The 26,333-nt window shown below is 36.7% G+C and overlaps 1 protein-coding gene across 1 annotated transcript; it reads right to left on the bottom strand.

Moving 5' to 3' along the window:
• Nucleotides 1-245: 245 nt before the first annotated feature.
• Myh4 (myosin heavy chain 4) lies at nucleotides 246-26,151 on the bottom strand. Its single transcript, XM_047547112.1, is given in 45 exon segments — nucleotides 246-505; nucleotides 1,448-1,543; nucleotides 1,642-1,746; nucleotides 1,833-2,003; nucleotides 2,091-2,216; nucleotides 3,540-3,743; nucleotides 4,313-4,621; nucleotides 4,873-4,997; nucleotides 5,100-5,265; nucleotides 5,338-5,521; nucleotides 6,646-6,842; nucleotides 6,959-7,077; nucleotides 7,507-7,633; nucleotides 8,127-8,242; nucleotides 8,245-8,430; nucleotides 8,433-8,514; nucleotides 8,599-8,689; nucleotides 8,953-9,098; nucleotides 9,314-9,450; nucleotides 9,453-9,489; nucleotides 9,794-10,036; nucleotides 10,745-11,000; nucleotides 11,125-11,261; nucleotides 11,351-11,474; nucleotides 11,645-11,762; nucleotides 11,845-11,932; nucleotides 12,508-12,581; nucleotides 13,386-13,433; nucleotides 13,436-13,645; nucleotides 13,648-13,690; nucleotides 15,483-15,653; nucleotides 16,191-16,340; nucleotides 16,430-16,548; nucleotides 17,460-17,598; nucleotides 19,380-19,483; nucleotides 19,607-19,705; nucleotides 19,851-19,914; nucleotides 20,058-20,150; nucleotides 20,571-20,685; nucleotides 20,784-20,811; nucleotides 22,406-22,562; nucleotides 22,933-23,076; nucleotides 23,181-23,423; nucleotides 25,807-25,855; nucleotides 26,081-26,151. Coding segments are annotated over 43 exon segments (5,805 nt in total). The 5' UTR covers nucleotides 23,385-23,423; nucleotides 25,807-25,855; nucleotides 26,081-26,151; the 3' UTR covers nucleotides 246-352.
• Between the last annotated feature and the right edge of the window lie 182 nt (nucleotides 26,152-26,333).

Here is a 26,333-nt window from a genome sequence, read left to right as displayed (position 1 = left end):
CATTTCCTTACTGCCCATTTTTGTACCAGACACATAACTTGGTACTCAATAAAATTGGTTGAATGAATTAAGGGTGCCTCTTGCATACTCTCAGAGTACGTTAAATCATTGGTCTTCTATAAAAGTTGAGTCATTACTCACAATCCTTTCTTCATCTCTGTGCACAATAGTAGCTTAACAAATGTTGAATAAGTGAATTAGTTTTAATAGCATTGTAAAGCTTATAATTAACAGACAAATGCATGTTTAGATTTGCAAAATTCTCTGCAGATTTTATTTCACTGATATACAGGATAGCGACAAAGATTTTCACATTTTGTGCATCTTTGGTCACTTTCACCATTTGGGTGAATTACTCTTCACTTATGATTTTTGTGTGAACTTCTCGGCTCTTCACCCGTAGTTTGTTGACCTGGGACTCAGCAATGTCAGCCCGTTCCTCTGCCTCCTCGAGCTCGTGCTGGATCTTTCGGAACTTGGCAAGATTGACATTGGATTGTTCCTCCTGTGAACAGAATTGAATTTGAGAGAACAATAAAATTTGACATTTGCTGATTGTTACTGCTTTTGTTACTAAAAGCAGCTACAGGGTTTGCTTCATGAATGCAAAAGCAAAATGCTCTGTTATTTATGTCATACTTGTACTGGGACAGGGCATCACGGAAACTTGGCATTATATATGATTGTGCTTACAACCCCTTTCTTCACTCTCTTTTCACTTGACTCTCCCTGACAAACTAAAGATGCTACAATGACAACAGAGAGATCAAAGTAGTGGGATATGTGATTTAGTCTTGTTTCTGTGAAACAAATTTTGAAAAATAGGTGCAGTGGTGTTGGGTGCAGAGAACCTTAAGGAAGATTTCAGAATTAACAAGAAAGACAATTGAAAAGAAAAAAAATTCCTGAGATGGATTTATCATGACATTAAATAAGGCTTAAAATTCAGATCCTCATTTGCATATGAATGATGGAGTTTAGATAGGAAGGGAAGTGTGTTGGTCTCAGAAGAAATGAACCAGAAACTCCAAAGCTCTAGTAATTTGTGCCAAGTTTTTCTAATTTTATTTATTTATTTTTAGTACTAGGGATTTAGCCCAGGGATGCTTTACTATTGTGTTACATCTCCAGACCCTTTTATTTTTAATTTTATATTTGTATTTTATTTTATTTTTATTTAAGGTCTTTCTAAATTGCTTGAGGATCTCACTAAATTGCTCAGGCTGGTCTCAAACTTTCAGTCCTCCTGCCTCGGCCTCCTGAATTGCTGGGATTACAGGCATGCACCACTGTGCCCCACTTCATTTTAAATTAATATTTATTTTCTACCTAATTTCACATTCCCAATTTTGAGTTCTTTGCCATAAAGAAAGCTCCTCAAGTTCTAGAAACTTCAAGGCACACGCTATGGTCCTAAACCTTTCTCTTTTACAGTGGAGATACTCACAGCTTCTTCAGCTTGTCTCTTGTAAGCTTTAACTTTAGTTTGTAATTTGTCCACCAAGTCCTGCAGCCTGAGAACATTCTTTCGGTCCTCCTCAGTCTGAAAGAGGCAGTAAATAGGTAGCACCGTTATTTGAAAACGTCTTATTTTTTAAAAATTTTCTTGAAAGCCCTGGAAAATATGAAAAGGCCAGTCACCTGGTAAGTGAGTTCCTTCACTCTTCTCTCATGTTTGCGAAGACCTTTGACAGCCTCAATATTGCGCTTCTGTTCATTTTCAACCTCATTTTCAAGTTCCCTTACCTGGAAGAGAACAAAGGCATTTAACAGTTGGGCTGTAACTAGCCACATGAACAGGCTGGGAATCAAATGAATGAGTGGACACCCACCCTGGCCTCTAGTTTCTGGATCTGCTTCTTGCCACCCTTCAGTGCCAGCTGCTCAGCCTCATCCAGGCGGTGCTGCAGGTCCTTCACCGTCTGCTCCATGTTCTTCTTCATCCGTTCCAGGTGGGCACTGGTGTCCTGCTCCTTCTTTAGCTCCTCAGCCATCATGGCAGCCTGGTTAGTAGTAAAATAGAGTTAGTTAAGAGCTGAGAGAGTACAAGCGGATTTGAGTTTGCCCACCAAGTGTGGTCCTCTGCTTACATCAGTGATGGCCTTCTTGGCCTTCTCTTCTGCGTTGCGGGCTTCCTGGACAATGTCCTCCATTTCTCCCTGGATTTGGGAAATGTCTGTCTCCAGCTTCTTCTTGGTGTTGATCAGGCTGGTGTTCTATAGCAAATTAATAAGAGGAAAATCACATTTACTTATATTATAACCATTTACATTATTGTTTGAACTAGCATACACAGGCATAAATTGCTGAACATCAGAAATGTTCAAAATAAAAACAAAATCAGAAATTAATTCTAAGTTTATGTCTTTTCTTCTTTATACCTGTATCTCTGTTCATAAAACTTCTAACTTATTCCAGGTAAAATTTCATTTCTAATACCAAACATATTCAACTGTTATTAGTGGCTGTCTGTAAACACAAAGTAAAAGCCTCCAAATTTAAGGTGCTATGCAGAATTTATATCATGCAACTGACGAAAAAATGAATTATTAATTTTTAGCTATTTATTCATATTGTTGGCTCCATATCCCAAGTGCATAAATAGCATCATTACTGGTACATAAATTGAATTATGAACGTTTTTTGTTTTGGGAAAGTTGATAGTGTTTGAAATATCCAATCAATTCTAGATACTCATAACAAGTAAGAAAAATATTTCCTATTAACTTGACTTTAAAGTATTTTTAGGATGCAGTTTTAACTTTTCTGTAATGACTTTCTACACACTGCAACTTCATAAGTAAATATGTTTATTGTAAAAAGAGTAGAATATAGAAATTAGCAAAAAAGAAATGAAAAATAATTACTGTACTCTCACTAACCAGAGATAACCATTCATAACACTTTTGTTAATCCTTTTGAATATCTTCTGTATATTTTTAACAAAAGATGATGCGTCCTATATCATTTTGAAGTTGCTTTTTCACTTATTATTTTATGAACCTCTTTCCATTGCAATAAACGTGTGCTGTAATTACTACATATTCACCATTGTGAGGATATGCCACTGTTAATTTAACAAATCCACTATAAACAACCAATGCTAACTACTACAAATGATGACTTCTATGAATTTGAACCAAGAATTTCTTTTTATATTCCATGAGATTAACCTTATGTGCATATGTAATACACAAATAATATCTGATGGTTTAGTCTTTATTTTGTTTACCTATTTGTTTACAGTTTAGAGTTGCAAAAGACAAGATTAGCACCAACATTGTTCATAGGTAGTCTTCTGTGCTTCATAATATAAGTTTAAAACTCTGGTTTATTTCCAACTAACATGAATATGCCAGTCTATGAATACACTTATAAACCAACTAGGTCGCAGTACATACTTAGATCACTCTCTACGTTTTTCAGAAATCCAGAAATGGATCCATGCCAAGGTAGTTCTCTATTTTATAAACAAACTTATCCTCTCAAATTGACTTTAGCTTTGAGAGCATATCTGCTAAACTAGACCTGAACCTCACCTGAGTGTGCAGGAGTTGCACACGCTCGCTAGCATCCAGAAGCTCTTGCTCTGCTACTCTCCTGCTCCTCTCAGTCTGTTCCAGGGATGCCCTGAGTTCTTCAATCTCAGCTTGCATCAGATTAGCTCGGCGCTCAACCATTGCCAGTTGTTCTTTAAGGTCATCTTGGCCTCTGATGGCATCATCCAAATGTAGCTGAGTGTCCTACCCAGAAAGAGAAAAAGACTCTTACTCATGTTCCAATTAAAGTGGATACAAATTGAGGGTCATGAAAGGACTTGAATCTTAATAAATTAGAGCATAATTAGATAGGAACAATCTACAAGTACCTTTAATGACAAAATTTGGAAGCCTAGGGTAGCACTCAGAAGACATATTTTATTATTTTAGATCCTGGATGATAAAAAGCACCATGGCTAAATCTATAAAATTTTGAATCAGAAAAGTAACCTTCAAGATCAGCTAGTCTAATTGTGTTATTTTATATATTAAACAAGCAAAGTTCATGTAAATGCAGTGGCACATGGCTAAACTCTCTTCACTCCCTCCGTCTCCCTACTCCTCACCACTTTGTCTTCTCTGCAAATAACAAAGCAAACTATCCTGGGCCTTTCACACAGAATTAAGTTCTTTTTTAGTGATGTGACTAAAAAGTTTAATTGATTACCATATCCTTTAGGTGATTTATGATTCATAGTCCTCATAAAATATTAAAATTTGAGTTATGTAATGGCATCAAATTGTATGACACCAGTGTGTTTACCCCAATGTACCTTGAGTATGCCTTGTGTGTTCCTAAGATTCCTGATTGCCTCAGCAGCCTGGCGGTTGGCATGGTTCAGCTGGATTTCCATCTCATTTAGGTCTCCCTCCATCTTCTTCTTGATCCTCAGTGCATCATTTCTGCTCCTGATCTCAGCATCCAATGTGCTCTGCATTGACTCTACAACTCTGAGATGGTTTCTCTTTAGCTGATCAATTTCTTCATCTTTTTCAGCAATTTTTCGGTCAATCTCAGATTTCACCTGATTCAACTCAAGTTGAATGCGAAGAAGTTTGCCTTCTTCATGCTCAAGAGAGGCCTTAAGAAAGGAAACATTTAGGTTACCTAAAGAGCTTTTTTCTTTACCCCACAGTATGATTTCTCCCAAGGAGGCATTTGAAAACTCCAAACTTTCATACATCTTAATTTTGTCCATTATTACCAAGGTATTATTAAGCATTTTCATTGAATCATATGCATTATACCCTAAAGGTTCATAACATAAGAGATCTCAGTTGTATTATTTTTCAATTTATTTATAATATATAGGTGAGCAAATGAAACATGTACCTCTGCTTCCTCTAGAGAAGCCTGCAATTCACTCTTCTCTTGGTCAATTTGTTTCTTTATCTTCTCCAGTTCATGGATATGCTTTCCACCCTCTGCAATTTGCTCAGTCAGGTCAGAAATCTCCTCTGTAATTTAATAATAAAATAGCAAAGTTTGGTTAAGGAGAATGAAAAATTGAAAAGATCTCTCCCTACAATATTTGAAATAGAATGATTACAGTGACTCACGCTGCAAGTTTTTGTTTTCTCTCTTTAGTGTTTCAAGTTGATCCAGGGATTCCTCATAGGCGTTCTTCACCTTGAACAGCTCCGTACTGAGAGAACGTGATTCCTTCTGGGACGCCTCAAGTTCAGCCTGAGTTTCCTCATACTTCTGTTTCCATTCTGCCAGAACCTGGAAGTACGTCAACAGTTAGCCTCTGAAAACAAGAATCATGCTGGTGTCCCCCTAGGAACTGTGAGCCACCTTATCAAAGTTCCTTTGCTTCTTATCGAGAGCTGCGCAGGCAGCGTTAGATCTTTCAACGTCAATCATGAGATCTTCCACTTCATTCTGAAGCCTCTGCTTTGTCTTTTCAAGGGAAGCACATTTGGAATTCACAGCTTCTACATGTTCCTCAGCATCCTGAAGACGCTGAGCCAGCTTCTTCCTGAAAAGTTGGTTCATGTGAGTAACCGGGGGCAGAATCAAAGTGACCACAAGAAACTATAAATATGTTGACTAGGAAAGCATATTTTCTCCAACATTTTTTACTCCTATATCCACAAGTTGTTAAATTTCTAAAGTACCCATTTTATCTCTCCTAGAACTCTTTTCTTTCTTGAGTTTTTTATTTCAGTTTTTATACCTAATTATTAAGCCATTTTGAGAGACAGAATATGAGTAAGCACTTAAGCTGAGTGAGCAGTGTGAAAAATGTGAGGATAAGGAAGCAATGGTAATGATGAACAGGAAGCATTTCATCAAAGAATGTTAGCACTGAACAGGATCTTTAGACATTTTCTAGTACGGTCCTCTCTACTGTACTGATACAGAAACTGATCCAGAGTGATATGTTCAAAATTGTACAATTAACCAGTAATTTTCTGGCTTTGATGACCCCAGAAAATAAGTATTATTCCATTAATACTTTTCTCAAATATCCTCCAAAGTCTTCTTTACTGCTCCCTTCACCAACTCCCCCAATTCATGACTCATTCAAGTCATGTACACTCTTGTCTAGAATGCTCCCTCTGCAATGTTTGCCAGACCCTCTCATTTGGTTTAATTCTAACAACTATCAGAAATAAATGAAATTTAGGACGACTTCCTTCACTAAGAATATGATAATTTTTTTCCTCCCATGAGTTTTATTCCACAAATGGTATGAGTAATTCATGAATAAGTCCATTGATACTGGTGGTATGAGTCTTATTCTGAACATTCAACACTCTAGCTAAGGAAAAACTCATCATTATTTATTATAATATTCATAGTAATTTGCAAGATAATCTTAGCATTTTTTCTTTTAAAGGAAATTAATTGCCCTTAATTATACAGAGTAAGCTAATAACTAACAATCCATTTTGGTGGAAAGAAATGTAATATGCTTCTGTAACAGAATGAGGGGCGGGGCAGGCATACACCAAGTTGTAAGAAGGAGGATATGGTAGAATCTACCTTCTTATGATAAAATTCTTCACCTAGCTGCATGCCTGAAATATTCTCTTCTATTTTTTTCTTCACTGTTTTTTCTTTTATTTCTTTTTGCTGCCCTAACCAAAAAACCCTTACTTGGCCTCCTCCAGCTCCTCTGTGCGCTGGATGGCATCCGTCTCATATTTGGTCCTCCACTGGGAAACCTCACTGTTGGCCTTGGACATGGCCCTTTGGAGCTCAGCTTTGGCTTCTTGCTCCTCTTCATACTGTTCCCGCAGCAGGTCGCAGTCATGGCGGGCTGACTGAAGGGCATGGGCCAGAGCATTCTTGGCCTAGACCAACCAAAACATGTATAATGTAAGTTTATGTTCTGATCATTGATAATCTCTATGTGTGTGTCATGCTGTACAGTTCAAGTGATTGAAAATAACAACTGGAGAATTCTCACCTTTGTTTCCTCTTCTAGCTGCCTCTTTAATTCCTCAATCTGTTGTGTAAATGCTTGTTTGCCTCGGGATAGCTGAGAAACCAAAGCATCTTTCTCATCTAGCTGTCGTGAAAACTCACCTGTGGAAGATAACATGAGTGATTTAAATTTGTTGTTGAGATGAAGAATAATTTAAAGAATGGAATAACATGTGAACCTTTTTATTTCATATGATGAAAAAAAAAAAAACCTTAAGTGCCTTAGAGATGTTGAGAAGACCATTTCTAGATTTCTCTAAAGTGTATGAGCTTTCTTTGACATTTTAGTATTTGGGATTTTTGAGTAATGCCGAGGCAACAAAAATCTCCTGAATCCAAGGAACTTAATTTTTTCATCCAGTTATAGTTTAGAATCTCTGTGTGTTATCATTTCTTGGTAAAAAGATGAGAGAGTCAATGGGGAAATTGCAAATGGGTGTCCATCACCCAAAGCATGATTTGTGATTTATGGATGGAGGCTTGCTTTTCATTCTCCATCTCTCCAAAAGCCAAGGATACCCATATACTGACCTGATTCTGTGTGTAAACGTGCCTTCTGGGCTGACAACTCATTTATTAAGCGTTGTTGCTCCTCTTCCTTCGTTTTCACTTCACTAAGCTGGTCCTCCAGGGTGCGGCACATTTTCTCAAGGTTCCCCTGTGGTGGGAAGTAGAAAACAAGAAAAAATGATGCATTTCTATTTAAAAGGTTGGAATTTGAAGATCCATAACTACTGTGGAAAGGGACTGAATTTTACTTACTTTTCTATCTGAATTTTGTGGGGCAGGTGCTAGGAAATAGTAGTGCACTTAATTTTGGTTAAAGGAATGAACATGTGATTGTCAAAGTGAGATTATTTTCTTTCGGAAAGCATGAACATTATTTATATCCTACATCATGTAGAATATGATCGTTAGATGTCTTTTTTGTAATTGTACTCTGTCTTGATAATAGCTACAAAGTTTAAAGTTAAAGTGATTTCTACAAATAAGATATGAAACTTAAGTGATTCAGTTCAATATTATATCTATTAAGAAAAATCCTGAACTTCAGGTAACATCTAATATTTATGCAAATTGGCTATATATACTCATATATAAAGTCAGCCATTTTGAATTATTGCAAATAAAGATTAAAAGTTAGAAAAGACCTTGGCTTTGGAGACAGTTTCCATGTTTCCAGCAAGGTCATCAATCTCCATCTTTAGCTCACTCTTCTCCTTCTCCAACTTCTGCTTGACCCTCTGCAGGTTGTCAATCTGTTCCCAAGTTCAGCCACACTGTCTGCATGCTTCTTCCGAAGAGCAGCTGCAGTGGCTTCATGCTGCAGGGTTGCTTCCTCCAGGTCCCTGCGCATTTTCTGGAACTCAGCCTCTCGCTTCTTGTTCATCTCAATCTGGGCTGAAGTGGCTCCACCAGCTTCTTCCAGTCGCTCGCTGATCTCCTCCAGTTCCGAGAGAGGTCAGAGCGCTGCTTCTCTGCTTTGGCCCTGGAAGCCCGCTCTGCCTCAATTTCCTCCTCCAGCTCCTCAATGCGTGCCTGGGTGTGATATGTCAGAATTAATATGAATTTGGGGAGTTTTGTTTCCTATAATGCCCAGAAAAGATGGAGGTTATGACTTACCTGTAACTCCTTGATCTTCTTCTGCAGCTGCATTGCAAGGGCTTGCTCATCTTCAATCTTGCTTTGCAGATTGCTCATTTCAAACTCTTTCCTAGTAGAAGAGTAACACATTATCTTGTAGGCAATTTTCTTACTAATCTTCTTTTCATTGTATAATCAAACTTCTTTATACCACTGGTGTTGAGGAAGGACATTTTTACATGTCTATAATGTGCCATTTTCATTTAATAAAAAAAATCAAAGATGCCATTATTCTTTTGTACATGCCATGAAGTAGTATTTGGAGACCTTTTAAACATATGTTTTGTCTGCATTGACATACATTGGGCAGGTTAATAGCTGAATTATACTTACTTTTTTAGTTTCTCATCAAGTTGTTGTTTATCATTTTCTATATCCATTGTGGATTCTTGGGCCAGTTTTAGGTCACCCTCCAGTTTTCTCTTGGCTCTTTCTAAGTCCATGCGAAGTTTCTTTTCTTGTTCCAGAGATCCTTCAAGCTAAATTCATAATGAATATTATTTAATTAACTTCATATGCACTGAATCCCATGCCACTCACCTGATACTCAAGAAAATTTTAAAAGATACAACAAATATCTTGAGGATTTTGCTTACAAACGAGCAGTTAAAGTCTGTGGATGTCACTGATAGTTTCATGTCATTGTCATTGATTTCATTCATCTTAAGGGGAAACATTTTATTTTCACACTTACATCATCCACTTGCTGTTCAAGCTTGGTTTTAGCTTTGGTCAGGGTGTTGACTTTGTCCTCCTCTGCCTGCAGGTCATCCAGGGTCTGCTGGTGGGCCTCTTGGAGGGCCTTCTTCTCCTTGGTCAGCTTAGCGATGTTTCATCCAGGCCTGCCATCTCTTCTGTGAGGTTTTTCACCTATAGATTTGAACAGATAACAGGAATGCTAATGACAGACTGTTATCTTGAAAAGGATGGTAGTATCTTAGGACAATGTCTGCCTGACAAGGGAAATAGAAAGCAGAAGTTAACCTAGCCTTATGAGGCTGAATACAATAGAAGATAAAGGCAAAGGTATATATGATAGAGGTGAAGACTAAAGAGAGGACATAATTGTGTTTTTCTTTAATACTCAATAATTATAAAATTAAACTTTCAATTAAAATACTTCAGTAACAAGTTTAATGCTTGTCAGTACTCTAAAATGGATAACAATTTGTACCTTATTCTCCGTGGCATGCTTCTCCTTTTCAACCTTGGCCAGTGTCAGCTCTAGGTCGTCAATGTCTTTCTTCAGTTCTGAGCACTCATCCTCCAGTTTCCTCTTCTTGGCGGTCAGCTCAGCATTGATCTCCTCCTCATCCTCAGCTCTCTCAGTTAGCTCCTTGATTTTGGCCTCAAGCTGGATTTTGGTTTTAATCAACTGATCACATCTTTCCTCTGCATCAGCCAAGCCATCTGCTTCCTAAAGGAAGAAATGGAATATTTTCAGTTGTCTAAGTTGTATCTAAAAACACACAATTTATTAAAAGGTAGAAACTTCAGTGACTACCAGTTTCATCAACAGAAATGCCAATTAAATTGCCAAATTTTAAAAAAATTAGTAGATAATATATTGTTAACATTTTTTTTAGTTTACTGGTTAATAGTGACACATTTCCTCCAAATATCTATGTGTTGAAATTCAAATCTGGAAAACTAGCCCTTTAGCAAAAATTCTACAACTTACTAAACTTTGCTACTTTTGGAAAAGTCACATACTCATTCCAGGATTATTTTTTCACATTTAAGGGGTAGTTAACTCAGCCTTTTTTTTTTTCCTGCCTAGAAGAAACAATGTAACTTCTATTTTATGCACAAAAATATTTAATCTAATATAATCTAAGAGATTAAACTCATAAAGAAAGGAACATATCTAGGGATATCTTAGGACTTTCTTCACTGGTGACCAAACTATGTATAAATGCACATTTGAACATATGTAGCACATGTGGTTTTGCATCTATTGCTTCTTTCTGTCTGAGTCTTAGTATTTTTGAAGGGTGAGCAATACTAACAAATGTGTTCAGTGGAAACCTTCTCATTTTTAAACTTTAAGAAAAAATTTTTATGCTCAGTCAGACCGTGATTGGGTAATAAGATATGACTGAACTATGCAAGGTGTAATACTCACAGCTTGAACTTGGAGTTGTAAATCATTTTTCTCTTGCATCAGAGCTACCATCTTCTCTTCCAGTTCTTTCCTTTTTGCCTCTGACTTAGCTAGGTCCTCCTTAGTCTTCTCAAATTCTTCCTTCATGTTGGCCATCTCCTTCTCTGTCTCTGCACTCTTGAGTAGGGGCTTGATCTTGAAATACAGCTTCATCCAAGGCCAGTGCTTGACATTCATGAAAGCACGGACATTGTACTGGATGCAGAAGATGGACTCTCTGTTGAAAAGGAAAACAGATGAAAAGGGAGACAAATGTGAAATCACCATCAGCAAAAGTAGTGACTTCACTGAATTCAGTTATAAAGTGTGAAAAAGGAAGAAACTTGTGCTTTGTTCCTCACCTCCTCTCCATCATCTTTCTGAACTCCACCCTCATCAGGTACCCTCTACAGATGGCTTGGGTGCGTGTGATGAGCTCAGCCAGCTTTTCATCTCGCATCTCCTCTAGAGTCCCCAGCAGGCCAGCTTTGAAGAAAACCTTGCCAAGGAACAAGTTAAATGTTTGGTTTTCACTCATGAGAAAGTCCAAAATGATGAAATTATGATAGATAGAAATATGGGGGGTACCTTGGTATGACCGAATTTGTACTGGGTGTGATCAATGTCAATAGACCCTAGAAGTTTCTCAGAAGCCTTCTTGCTGTCAATGAATTGACCCTCTGGGATAGCACTTGCATTTAGAACTTTGTATCTGTCAAAATAAAAACAACATAAAAAGGTGGTTTTTCTTCACTAAAAACAAAAAAGTAGAACACTTAGTAGGTAGTATTGAAAATATGGACACTTTAAGTTTCAAAGAACAAAATGTCATTTTAAAAAAACAAATACTTCACGTAACACTTGGAAAGATGAGACACAAACCTCTGTTTGAAGTCTGCGTAAAGGATTCTGCTTGGGAATCCCTTCCTGCAAATGCGGATGCCTTCCAGCACACCATTACACCTCAGCTGGTGCAGGACAAGTTCATGCTCCATGGCACCTAAAAAAAGGGTATATTTTCAGTTTAATAGTCTAAATAGGCTGCATGGTGGAGTCTCATTTTGATATTAGATGTGTCTTACCAGGAGTTTTAGTTTCATTGGGGATGATGCACCGTACAAAGTGTGGGTGAGTGCTCCTTAGATTGGTCATCAACTTATTTAAATTCTCCTATAAAACCATATGAAAAATTTTAAAGTAATTGTAGTTGAATCTACATAAGTGTCCCTATCAATGCTCTGTAATTAGTTTCACCCCCATTTCACATTCTAATGAGCTGTTTCAAATTATCATAAGGACTAAGAGCAATCATACATATGGAGTATACATGGGAAATTCAAAATCAGTAAATACAATCAGTCAAAATACAAAATCAGTCAATTTTAGTTTTTTTCAAGCACTGCCAGGCAGAGAAAATTTATATAGAGACTTTGATAATATGGTGTAGGTATAATGAATACAATAGATGTTTTTAAGAGTATTGATTTCATGAAATTTGTTTAATACAGATCGCTTACATTTGAAGTTTGGGGAAAATGACTGACTTATCAGAAAGTTTGATGTGAAGAGATATACTTATGTCTTCTTTTTGTTAAATTTTTCCTGAGGTATTTTTCAGATTGTTTTTCTTTAGTACATCACTACTTTTTTGACTTTTACCTTAAGGTATCTTTTTAGAAGTTCCTATTAAAATAATTTAATTTATTAATAAAAGTATTACTCTGGAATTCATGTTTATACTGTACCCTGAAAAGAGCTGACACTGTCTGGAAAGAAGAACCTTTCTTCTTGCCACCTTTCTTTCCACCACCACCACCCTCTGAAAAATAAAAAAAAAATAAATAAATAAAATAATTTGCAATAATCTTTGAACTACAATCCATAGACATCAGGTTACCAAAATTCCCTTTGGAATTTCAATTTGCACTTATTCCTCTTACTTCCATATCTTTCCTCCCTCAATTGTAGACTAAGAAAATATAATCATTGGCTCACATTATAGGCACTCCGGGGGGAAAAAATGTGAGTGAAAAGGTAATGTGAAAAGATAATGTGAAGAGGATGGGACTCCCCGACTCTAGATCAGCAGTGCCTGTTCCTAGAAGGATGTACCCAGGAGACAGAATAGGAAGGCCTTTTTTAATGCACACATTCCCCCAGGAGAGGCAAGTTGCGTGCTTGGTTGGGAGTCTCTGCTCACCTGCAGGGAAGTCTTATTTTCTGTTTGCCTGTACTTCCATGTTGTTACTTGCACATCTGGTCTTATGGTACTTAAGAGAACAAAACTTTAATTCCCCTAGTGCTAAGACTGAGAAAGAACTTCCTTATCTCCAACTTAGCTGGATCCTTGAAGGAAGTAATACGTGAATTGTATAATCCTGAGCAAGTCACTTAAGTATCTGTGTCTGTTTTCTCCTTGAAAAATATGAGACTGTAGACTAAATGCTCCATCATGCCAATTTGAGTTCTGAAAGTCTTGACTGTGGACTACAGTTATTAAATATTCTCTCTTTCATTAGAGCAGTATTGGCTAGTATTTTCATGTTAGATTTTCCTGTATGTTTCTGATAAACAGTATGTTTCTATTTTGTGACTCTTAAAACATATGATATTAAAAAATTACCTGCTTCAGCTTGTCCCCCAGCAAAGAGGAAAGCCAGAGTCTTCAATCCGACTTCTGGTATAGCCCGACCACAGTCTCATTCAGGGGGTCCTTGTTCTTGTCCAGCCAGCCAATAATGTTGTAGTCAACAGTGCCAGCATAATGCACCAGTGAGAAGTGGGCCTCAGCCTTGCCTTTGGCAGGCTTGGGCTTCTGGAAGTTGTTGCATTTTCCAAGGTGCTGTTCATATAGCTTGTTCTTGAAGGAGGTGTCTGTTGCCTAGGGAACATGCACTCCTCTTCCAGGATGGAGAAGATGCCCATAGGCTAACAAAAGAAAAAGGGGATGATGATGAGTCCCTGAGGAAATTGTGCTCTAATAGCTAATGCATTTGATGGAAACCTGAAAATATGATGTTTCAAAGACTTGGAGTGACACATTAAATAGGCATGATTGTATTTTAATGATGCTTCTCTACTGCCAAAATGTCAAACAATCATTATGTGTCAAAGGATGTAAGGTAAATATGTTTATTAGAAAGACTCACTTAAAAAATCTATTTGTGCCATTTGGCAAACTTTAAGTGTATAAAAGTAAATTCTTAAAAGTATCATTTAAAAATAATTCTTATTCCATAAATGTAAATATCTGAATACTTTTTCTCTACCGACAATAGAACTTCCTTTACCCCAATCTATACATGACAAATGTATGAAAAGATCACGTCTAATGACTAAAAATGAACTATTGACAAGAGAAAAATGCATTTTGTTTTATATCATTAAAATTATGTACTTTAAACTATGTCCTCCACAACAATGGAGTTAAGTAATGGTAATTTGGTTTTGCTTTCTAAGCAGTTTGACTTTTTTCAGTAGTAAAATGATATGAAAGACTGAAAGCAAATTCAACTTTGATGATTTCACAAATTCATAAATTATTTTTCAAACACCATTTTGATGAGGCAGAAACTGAAAACTAGAGAAGAAAATAAATCCCTTTCCTGGAGGCTGTACAGTTCTCATGAATAGTGGAGACATTCTGTCACTAAAGTAACATTTTTCCAAGTTGTGCAGATCTAGTCTGTTTTTATACTCTCTTCTTTACATTTTTGTGAATTTTGACCAGATTATTTGAAGTTTTCCTGGAGGGAAATTCCATTTTTTTCTTCCTTTCTACTGCTTAGGGTAGAATTCACACATACTTTCTGGTATCAGTAGGTAAACGATGAACTCAATTTGTTTTGAAGCATTTAATAATTATTTGATAAGTTTTGGGGTGTTTTTTGCTCCATAAGTTTTAATATATCTAAATCTGATGTAACTGTGTTCTACCACCAATTATTAAATCTATCAGTTATTAATTGGGAATTCAGAGCTTATTTTCTAGATGAGGTCATTTAGGAGCTTGGTGTTTATTCAGTAATCATCTTGAGTAGAGAGTGAATTGATGACTTCAACAGTTGAAGGGCTAAATGTTCAACACTTAAGACTATATTTAAGACACTTTTCTGTTTTTGGTACTAAGGATTGAACCCAAGGGTGCTTAATCACTGAGTCATATTCCAAGTCCTTTGTTATATTTTATTTAGAGACAGGGTCCCGCTAAGTTGCTCAGGGCTGTGCTAAGTTGCTGAGGCTGACTTTGAACTTGAGATCCTACGGCCTCTGCCTCCTGAGCCCCTGGGATTACAGGTGTGCACCACTGCACCCAGTTTAAGAAATCTTGATATAGCTTGCCTTATTATAAGTGAGGGATAATACGTGCACAATACACTGTCATGGGTACACCAGTGTTAATTATAGTACTCAGAGAACTAGCTGTAGTTTAATTCCTTTCTACCATAATTATAAAATCATGTAGGAATAAAAGTGAGAGAGAAAGAAGTAATTAAGAGTTATAAATGTGAACCTATGGTGTGTTATAGTCATTTTTCTATCCACTACTGTATTTTATTGATTAATAATGGACCACTTGTCCACATCTCACAATGAATCAGACTGTACAAACATGTCATGAAACACCGCTGCTTGTTTTTGAGAATTGGGATTGTAATGAAGCATAGAGAGGTGGGCAATTTGTTTTTCTTGTTTCGAACACTTAAAAAGTCATGCATACCTTCTCAATGAGCTCAATGCAGGCGGCCAGGTCCATCCCAAAGTCAATGAACTCCCACTCGATGCCTTCCTTCTTGTACTCCTCCTGCTCCAGCACGAACATGTGGTGGTTGAAAAACTGTTGCAGTTTTTCATTGGTGAAGTTGATGCACAGCTGCTCCAGGGTGTTGAACTATAGGAAGGAATAAATATAGGAAATTAGTCATAAGTTAAGTATTTGTATCTACAGTGTAGGTACTAACATTTTCTTCTGAATTTAAAGCATTTTGGCTTATTACATTATAAATTTTCATATTCCTTTCTTAAAGTATGATATAATTCTTAACAAAGAATTGACTCCTCAGATACTTTCCAAGTAACTGCATGAAATCATGCATGATAGGCAAAATCCTGTTAAATGAGGACTGTTTACTCCCTTAGAGTAATTTAAGAAAGTACTTGTATACTACTCTGATTGGGACAAGGATAGATTTTGAATATTCCCTTCACGGACTGTATTTCAAGACTTCTAGATGTGAAAAAGTAGAATTCTCTATTCTTATCTATTTACTTGAATTCACATCTCTTCAAAGACCCTTTTTAAAAGCAGGAATTATAGTTTGTACTTTTTCTAAAGTACATTTGTAAAGATAACTTTGATTTCTCTAAGAAGATTGGTCAAATTATTAGTGATTCGCATTTGCTGATTTTCTGTCAATTTACTACTCACATCAAAAATCTCAAAGCCAGCAATGTCCAAGACCCCAATGAAGTATTGTCTGGGTTGCTTGGTGTCCAGTTGCTGGTTGATGCGGGTGACCATCCACAGGAACATCTTCTCATAGATAGCTTTGGCCAGAGCACCCACTGCATTGTACACCTTCAAAAAGAATTGTGGTGTTAGTTTTGTGAACTGAACACAATAATGAATTCTTGAGTTTCCTGTGGTTCAAGTGAAATCATGTTTACCTGTTGCACGGTCTGGCCTTTGGTGACATATTCATTGCCGACCTTGACCCTGGGGTAGCAGAGGGCTTTGAGCAGGTCAGCAGAGTTCAGACTCTGAAGATAGGCAGCTTTGTCAGCAACTGCATGAACAAGGTGAGGATGGTGAAACCAAGCATGGTTTACATGATTTAAGAAGTGAGGGATGATGATAAAAAAAGAACTTTGCTTAAATAGTAATATGTGCAAATGTTGTGAAATCTATTCATTTATTCATGTTGTTTCAAAAATATTGCCACTGCTCATGCTAATTTTAGTCATTTTTATAATGATACGTTGGAGCTTGGGGAATGGGATAATCTATGTAATATTTAAAATATGGCAATATTATATCACACATAGAAATAATTTAAAAACCCTAACCTAGCAGTAACAAGGAAATTCAGATCTCAATTTTTCCCCCCAGTGCAGGTGGGCAAACATTATTCACTAAATAAAACATATTTTAACCAATTAGTTAAATACTAGCTTACAAAAAGTAAGTGAACTCTCTGATATGTGGAGGCTAACACAAAATAAGGGTGTGGTGGGGGAGAGTAGAGGTTCATTGGATTGGACAAAGGGGAATGAAGGAAGTGGAGAGGGAATGGGAATGTGAAAGACAGTAGAATGCATTGGACGTAACTTTCCTATGTTCATATAGGAATACATGACCAGTGTAACTCCACACCATATAAAACCACAAGAATGGGAAGTTATACTCCATGTATGTATATTATGTCAAAATGCACTGTATTGCATGTATATCTAAAAAGAACAAATAAAAATTTTTAAAAAAAAAATTTAAAAAGTTAATGAAGAATGGAACGGACAGAAATTGCAAATCTCCACAAGTCTTCTCAATTGTGTAAAACATCAGACAGTACGTCATTTCACTTTCCATATAAATTTGCCCCTCATGAGGCAGTTCAAAGAAAGTAAAAAAACATTGACTCTGCCACTGCAAAACTCTTGACATGTACTTTCAAATGAAAGCCATCAACAGAAGTGGTACCTTCAGTGCCATCTGGCTCAGCTTGCTCCTCCCTTTGCTTTTGCTTGAATTTCATGTTGCCATAGTGCATCACAGCCCCAGTTAGCTTGTAAATAGCCCCCTTTTCATCAGAAGTGAAGCCCAGGATGTCCACGGCGCTCTGTTGAAAGAGTTGAATTTACTCACCTTCCAGTGATCACTCTGCAGATGTACTCATGACACTGAAGGTCTGCCTATCTATGTTTTCCTCATTGTGCCTTGACATGTATTTGGCTAACACTTCGCCTACTTTGGAAGGCATTCATTTTCTTAATTCTTTGATCCACGCAGCAACACCAGCAGGCATATAGCAGTCTTTCTATTTGAGTTAAATCAGACTTTAACTCAACCAGACTCATACCCATAACCACTGATGTCAAGACCATTTACCATCTATTTCAGCCTGCCCTTTCTGCTCAGGCACATACTCCTTATGATTTGGGTTGTTCTTGTTTCTTGTTTCCAATCTCCCAAATCTCTTTTCCTCCTCCTTCTCCTATGTTGTCCTAAACTAATAGGCAATTGCAGTCTACCTTCCCACCTGAATGGGCACAAATGATTCAGTTGAAAAGAGGATATGAAAACAACAATTGCTCCAAGTATTTCTCCATATGTCTCTCTGATAAAAAGTCACAGCTCAACTGGTCATGAGATGCCTGGGAGTGAACTTCATCTGGTTGTTCACTATTCATGCAGGGAAGAGATATTTATGAAAAAAACTTTCTTATTTCAGTGAACTATTTTTTTTTTTCCTATCACATGTTAATTACCTTCTTAACTACCTTGCTAGGCTTTGCAAAGATTTATAAATGTGGGCAGGGATTACAGAAGGAAGAGGAAAGTGTGTTTATGTACCATTCTTATTTTCTAAGACTCTTTCACAGAATTATTGTTTTCCAGTTCAAGCTCAGTAGTGCTGCATATCTACAGAGCACACCCATAACCCAGATTCAGAGAGGTTAAGTAACTTTCCCCTGTCCTTACATGCGTGAATAGGGACCATCCAGAAGTCCAAGAGTAAAACTGTTACATTTTTTAACCTCCCAAACTAGTGGGTATTTTTCAACTCCATATCACTTTTGGACACATGAACATAATAATAAGTTATTAGTGAATAAAAACTGACATAAGATAAAGGCACACAAATAGATTATAAACTTTTTGAAAGAAAAGGTATTTTCATAAGCAACTGTCAACCTTATTTGGGGGGTGTTGGAGTATTAAAATTTAAAAATATGACAATCAAAGATTATCCAGAAATTCAAAAGAAAATACAAAATATGTATAAAGTTCATGTATTGAGAAAATAAGCTCTAAAGTAATAATCTTTAGAAAAAAGAGGTGGAGAAGGAAAGAATATATAGTTTTAAAATAAATGTCAAGGATCAAGGAGTCTCCCCAAAGAATATTTTTGAGATAAACAATCCATATTTTTCTAACAGTACATAGGCAGGCCAGAGGCCTGTCTGTTAGGTCACAGACATTTATTCAAAACAAAGTTTGTGGTTACATTTTGACTGAAAATTTCATGTTTTGTTATTTAAAAACATGAAAATATTGTAGCTCTTTTCCAGATTCTTGGGTATAGGATCTGGTATAAAATAGAAAAGAAATAACAAAGTGTACAATATTGACCAAAAATGAGAAGAAAGAATAAAAAGAACCAATTAAGTAAGGAGTGTCGAAGACCTAACATTTATCACAGTCATTTAAAGCTTTCCTAACACATTGGAAGGACATTGAAATATACTGTCGTTTTCTACAAGAGTTAAGAAAGCCGAAAAGATAGTAGTATTACCTAGTCATAGTTTTTCTGCTAATGCTTTTTACCCTAATATAGGAAGGAGAGTGTTATATACTGGAAAATTACTTTGCTTTTCTTGCTTTGTACCCATTACTTACATCTGTGGCCATCAACTCTTCCTGGTCATCAATACTGGGCACAGTAATTTCACCTTGACTGACATAGGCAAAGTCATATGGGTTGGTGGTGATCAGAAGCATTTCTGAACACATGGAAAAGAACAGTATACAGATAGAGTTACTTTGGTCATCAAAAACATTTCAAAGGGACATTACAGACAAGCTATTATTCTTCATTGGTAGAAAAAAATCAAGATGTTTCTTACCAATAAGTTCTGGTTTCTTATTAGACATAATTTGATAGAATATATGATAGCTTCTTTCAGCCTTCAGCTGGAAAGTGACTCGGGATTTCTCTAACAGATCTGTAAAATCAGATTAAGTAAATTTAAAAGAAAGAGTCATGATGAAAATTTAAGCATTTGAAAATTTTACACAGCATACATAAGAACAGGATTTTCCAACCCCCACCCCTGAAAGATTCTCAATCAATAGTAATTATTGACTTACATGTTTCAATATCTGCAGAAGCCAGTTTGCCTGTAGCACCAAAATGGATCCTGATAAATTTACCCTTAAGAAAGCAAGGGAGCACTGATTAAAAGGCACAAACTTTTTGTTAGCTATGGACCAAATACATGAGAGATATTGACACTGCATGTACAGAAATGCCAGTGTGGCATTTCTCACATGAAAAAGGAAGAGTGAAAAACTTACGAAGCGAGAGGAGTTGTCATTCCTCACAGTCTTGGCATTGCCAAAGGCTTCCAGTAGGGGGTTGGCACTGATGATTTGATCTTCAAGGGTCCCCTTAAGAAAAATGAGTAAGTTGGATAAAGAAATTTAGGAAAGCTGAGTTGCAGTGTATGAAAATAACTTCCCATTGACCTCCTTCCCTTTCACCTTGCCCCTTCACAGCATTCTGAAATTTGAGGTAAGGTTTTGTAAAGTGAGTGGAAAGGAAGACAAATCCAGGAACGAGACACTCCAATGACGTGGCCTTAATTCCTGTATCTGTCAACCTTTTGCTCATAATAAATGTTCATGGGAACTCTTGCCTATTAAACTTGCCAGTTGCCTTGTTCGTCTCATTCTCATAAGCCCATTCAAGATTATTTTCCAAATTCTGGCATCCTATGCAAGTGATCACAATGGTTTTGTAGTACAGTGTTCACATCTTTAAAAACTTGTTATTTCTTCCTTTCTTTCTCAAATAATTATCATACCTACCTGCATTTTGCCACTGGGTGCTTCCTCCTTCTTCTTCTCCCCAGTAAGTGCAATTGTTGCAAAGTACTGGATGACACGTTTCGTGTTCACAGTCTTCCCTGCACCAGATTCTCCGCTGTCAAGACCAAACAAGAAAAAAATCAGATTGTAAGGTGGTAATAACCACCATAATGATCAGAACTCAACAGAAAGAAAGGCATGACATCTACATACGTAATCAGGATGGACTGATTCTCACGATCTGTGAAAGAGAAATCAAAGATAATGTAAAATAAAAAACTCTACATGAAGAATACAAATAATCCAATCAACAAATGGGCTAAGGAAATGAACAGACACTTCACAGAAGATGTACAAGTAATCACCAGATATATGAAAAAATGTTCAACATCCCTAGTAATAAGGGAAATGCAAATCAAAACTACCCTAAGATTTCATCTCACCCCAATTAGAATGGCGATTATCAAGAATACAAGCAACAATAGGTGTTGGCGAGGATGTGGTGAAAAAGGAACACTCATACATTGCTGGTGGGGTTGCAAATTAGTGCAACCACTCTGGAAAGCAGTGTGGAGATTCCTCAGAAAGCTTGGAATGGAAACACCATTTGACCCAGCTATCCCACTCCTTGGCCTATACCCAAAGGACTTAAAAGCAGCATACTACAGAGATACAGCCACATCAATGTTCATTGCTGCTCAATTCACCATAGCCAGATTGTGGAACCAACCTAGATGTCCTTCGGTTGATGAATGGATAAAGAAACTGTGGCATATTTATACAATGGAATATTACTCCGCAATGAAGAATGATAAAATTATGGCATTTGTAGGCAAATGGTCGAAATTGGAGAATATCATGCTAAGTGAGATAAGCCAATCTCAAAAAACTAAAGGACGAATGATCTCGCTGATAAGCGGATGAGGACATATAATGGGGGGTGGGACGGGCTAGCATTAGGTTTAGGGTTAGGTTTAGAGTTAGGCTAAGGAGAGCAGTAAGAATGAAGGAAAGAAGGACTGTGTAGAGGGAAAAGAGGGGTGGGAGGGGTGGGAGGGGTGGGAGGGGTGGGGGGGAGGGGAAAAATATAATAAACATCATTACCCTATGTAAACGTAAAAAAAATAAATAAATAAATAAATTAAAAAAAAAAAAAAAAGATAATGTAAAATAAATGAACAAACAACAACAACAACAAAAAACCAAACACACCACCTAGATTAACACAGTACTTGTAAACTCCAAGATGTGTTTACAATTCTCCACTTAGAAAAATAAAAACTATATAAACTTGTGCTTTTTACAAGTCTTTTCAAAATAAGTGGCGAAAGGTATGCTCATTAATTTGATAACACTCCCATTGCCAGTAATGTGATAGTAAGGGGAATGCATTATTCCACCATTTTATCTATGAGAATAATCAGCCAATGTTGAATGAATAACCATTTAATGTCACCTGGTTCATAGTTTGAAATTCTCTCACATTAATGTCTAATCCACAGTTTCTTATAGTGCTTGTGATAACTTGTCACTATGAAATTTCAAAGTTTACTTTTTAGAAGAGATGATATATTAGTTATAAATAAGAGACTTGATACCTACATTTGGTTAATTTTGAGCTATAATTAGCTTTAGTTAATTCAGATTTCAGTGTAGAAATTTAAGCAGAATTTTCTACATTTTTGAAATGAGTAATTTTATTCTAAATTCATTTTGATTATTGATTATCATGTTTATGCTGAATGTTTTAGTCTCAAAGTACTGGTCAGATGTTTTCTGTGTTATTAGTATACAAGTATTTACAATGCCTGTAGCATTGTAATGGATTCACTCACCAGTCAGCATGAACTGATAGGCATTGTCAGAGATGGAGAAGATGTGGGGCGGGGCCTCCTGGCGCTTTTTGCCTCTGTAGGCAGCCACCACCTCAGGGTTGTACACTGGCAGCCACTTGTAGGGATTGACAGTGACACAGAAGAGGCCTGAGTAGGTCTGTGGGAAAGGACAGGGTTGCTCAATCAGCAATTACCTCATTATTATATCTTGGAAATCCTGCTCTAATGGCAAGGGGCAAAAGACCTAAGAACTGGGTTAGTTCTCAGGAAGTTTAATGATTTTGGTTTATTTGTTGCTTCCCTCTGTCATTGCTATTGCACAGATCTCTTTAGTTTTCCAACTAATTCAGTTAAACAGATGGCTTTCCAACATGTACATTTTCAAATGCATCAGAATTTATGCTAACCAAATGATTGGTCTTAAGAGAATATTGCAACGGACTAGCAAAATCTGAAAATGAAGTCCTTAATTTGTATCAGCGAACACATCAAGTACAGGGAATTGGTGAATAATGGGGGACACTCACGTAGATCATCCAGGCTGCATAGCGCTCTTTGAGGTTGTACAGCACAGCAGGCTCGTGCAGGTGAGTCATCATGGCCATGTCCTCAATCTTGTCATATTTGGGAGGGTTCATGGAGAAGACTTGATCTTCCTTAACTGTGACAGTCTGTTAAGAGAAGTAGGAGCCAGTGGGTATCAACTAAGTAGTAGTTGGGCCTCCCTTCACCCTTTACCCTTCACTGTTTTTTAATTCTTTATTTTTTTACTCACAGCTCCAGCTTCAGTCTTGGCTGTCACCTTCCCCCCTTCCCTACTCTGCACTGTGGCTTTCACATAGGACTCCTTAGGGTCCACTACAAAGACTGAGGTCTTGGCATCGAAAGGCTTGTTCTGGGCTTCAATGCGCTCCTTTTCAGACTTTCGGAGGTAAGGAGCAGCCTCCCCAAATACAGCCATCTCAGCGTCGCTACTCATGGCTGCAGGTTATTGATGGCAGCTCAGGGCTAGGTGCACCTGGAGGAAGAAACAGGGCTAGGTGAGACAACAGGGTGGGGTGGAGAACTGTCCTGTTGATTTCACTTTAACATGCTTCATTTTCCACACTTGTTTTCCTGGCCTCTACCTTTGGAATTATTCTGTGTACTCTGTCAAGGCGCTGAGAGATCAGTTTGTGGACTTGAAAGCCCTATGTTGGCAGCTTAATTTTTGTGACTGTGACATTTTAAGCCTCCATTCTTTCCTCTGTACTGTAAGCCTTACTTGAGAAATGCGGAGGGGTTGATAGTCAACCAGCAGCGTTTGTCATGTCTCCCATGTGTTCAGAATGTTTTCTTTTCTACTTGCTCTTTTTCCTTCCCTTTTTCCAACCCCTCCTTTTCTTGTTTTACATTGTGTTGATACAGAGAAGTGGAAACTGTTTTAAGTGGCATCATGATTTAAGTTAAACTATTTTAAAAGCTGAAGTTTTTATTTAGGCATACTTCCCACTTTCCCAAATTACTAAACTTGGATGTAAAAGTTAACTTTGGATGTTAAAAGGTTCATCTGTTCTTTCAGGACATAAGTCCAGGTTGAAGATACCTAATAAATACAAATAAACTGAATGTTAACTGATAGGTATTAGGTATGTAAAGGGAAAAATCAGTACAATGAAAGCTGAAAACCCAATAGATGATTTTGTCTTAATTCAAAATTAAGTCTCTTTTATTAACTTTATGTTGTGGGAAAGTCAGCAACTTTAAAATGTTCTTGGAGTAAAACCGGCATTTGAATTTTTACTAAAACTTTACAGTAATTGTATATTTTTCATCCGTATTTTTCTGAGTTTTCCACTTGATTTCAGCATACTAATTTCTTTAAATCTAATTGTCCTTGTTTTAGGTTATGAATTTGTCTCTTTTTCTCCCTTTTTTAAAAAAACAAAATCAATCTTTTAGATATCTCATCTGAAATTGATAGTATACAGTTTCAAGCCAGAATGAACTTAAATTTGTTTCCACTGACAAATTATGAGAATATAAAATAAATCACTTTGTTCTGATTAGATTAAAAGAAAGTGACCACTGATAAGTGGAAGAGGCAGTGGTTTGTAGGGAGATGTGTTTTGGTTACCAATGACAACAATAATGACAACAGTAATAGCCTCAACCTTCTGTAGGCTTTGCAGAAAGAGTCTTAGTCTTCATCAACATTAAACTTCCCCTCCACTTAGAATGTTTGATATGGAATTTGCCACAAACCCTTATCTCAAAATCAATCATTTCTGCAAACTCTCCTGAGGACACAGTGAAATTTAATTGTATTTTCAGGGGACAGATACTGAAACATTTAATTTCTTTTCCTCAGAAGAGAAATATTATTCTATTTTATCAAGTGTCTATGTTTGTTTTTACATTGCACAATTTTGAATTTATAACATGATACTATCCAGAAATTACTCTGGTGCAATCGTTCTGTGAAACAGAAGGAAGATGTCACCTTTACATCTCATGTCTTAGGTCAGTTGTGGTCACAAGACCCTAAGGAGCCTCATGTTTGTTTTAGGGATTCCTTGAATCCACACAGCGATAACTGCCTTAAGTTTGAATAAGCTATAATTTCACATAAATATGTTTTCTAATTTTTAAATGAATATAGCTATTGTATTAAATATAAAACTCATTTGAAATCATTGTTAAATGCATAGTAGGTTTTCATCATTATGTATATTCTTAACATAATACTAAAAGTACATGTCCTAACTTAAATATTTGGGAAGATCATTAAATGTTGTCATTGGGTGCAGGGGTCCTTGACAGCACTGATTAAGATCATAGACAGCAAGAACTGAAAGAACCTTAGCAGTCATGTAGAATTCATCCTCCTCGTTTTACTGATGAGGAAACTAAAGCTCAGAAAGGTGAAGGGTCAATCAGTGTCACAGAGGTGGTAAGTGGCAATGATGAGACATGAGACCTGTTCTCCTAAATCTGAGTTCATTGCTAAAAATTCCACTGCAAACACTGTGTTTGAAGATACATAAAAGCTAACTGGCTTGAGCTATGCAACTGGAAAAGCCTGTATTTGCACCTAGAGATTTTGACTTCCAAGTTGACACATTTTTCATTTTACCATGTGACCTCTCTTATTGGTTAAATTGGAGTAGTAATGCACATTAAATAGTACATAAGATGAATGCATTCTTCCTGAAGTTCTAAAAAAATGCAAAAGAGAAGTTTCATGAAATTTTGTTTGGATAAATGGCCAGAAAAGTCAAAATTTTATGAGAGGTCATTTTTAAAGAGCTCTTTGTGTCCTATATTCAGTACTAATCTAGGATATTAAATGGTAGCTCATTAAGATGTTGCAATATAAAGATCCCTTTGTTCTTCAGAGTGTAATAATAAATTCCTCTTACCTCTTATGTTACCAGATGAAGAAGGTGGCAGGCTCAAAGCAGACAACTACTGTTGAAAGAAAAAACAGAGAATGTGGGATTGGTTTTTTTTGTTTTTGTTTTTGTTTGTTTTTTTGCATTTAGTCATAAACACTAGTAACTATCTTGTGTACAATGTCATCCTTAGGAATGTGTAAAGAAAAATTCACATTTGGGAAATGGTAGTCTTTTCCCTTAAATGAAAAATCATTATCAGGAATGTAAAATTAACCATGTTCTTCAACAAAATACATACCTTTAAGAATTTTGAGGAAGGACAGGACAGAGGCATCTCAGCTCCACTTTTATAGAGGCCATTCTGCAAACACAGCAGCTACCTCAGCTGTCCCAGTTGGGAACCTACTTGGCAAAACCTTTTTTGGCAATCTCTTTGAACAATATTCACTGACTGTGGCTGTGAATGGATATAATTAGAAATATTTCTTGACACCTATAAATAATTTGACGGAGGATGATCTAGGGTTCTTTATAAGCATTTGATAGGGGAT

Source organism: Sciurus carolinensis, chromosome 3 (genome assembly GCF_902686445.1).
Source record: "Sciurus carolinensis chromosome 3, mSciCar1.2, whole genome shotgun sequence".
In the NCBI taxonomy this organism is placed as follows: Eukaryota; Metazoa; Chordata; class Mammalia; order Rodentia; family Sciuridae; genus Sciurus; species Sciurus carolinensis.
Note: the sequence above shows the minus strand (reverse complement) of the source record. Positions and strands in the feature narration are given on the sequence as shown.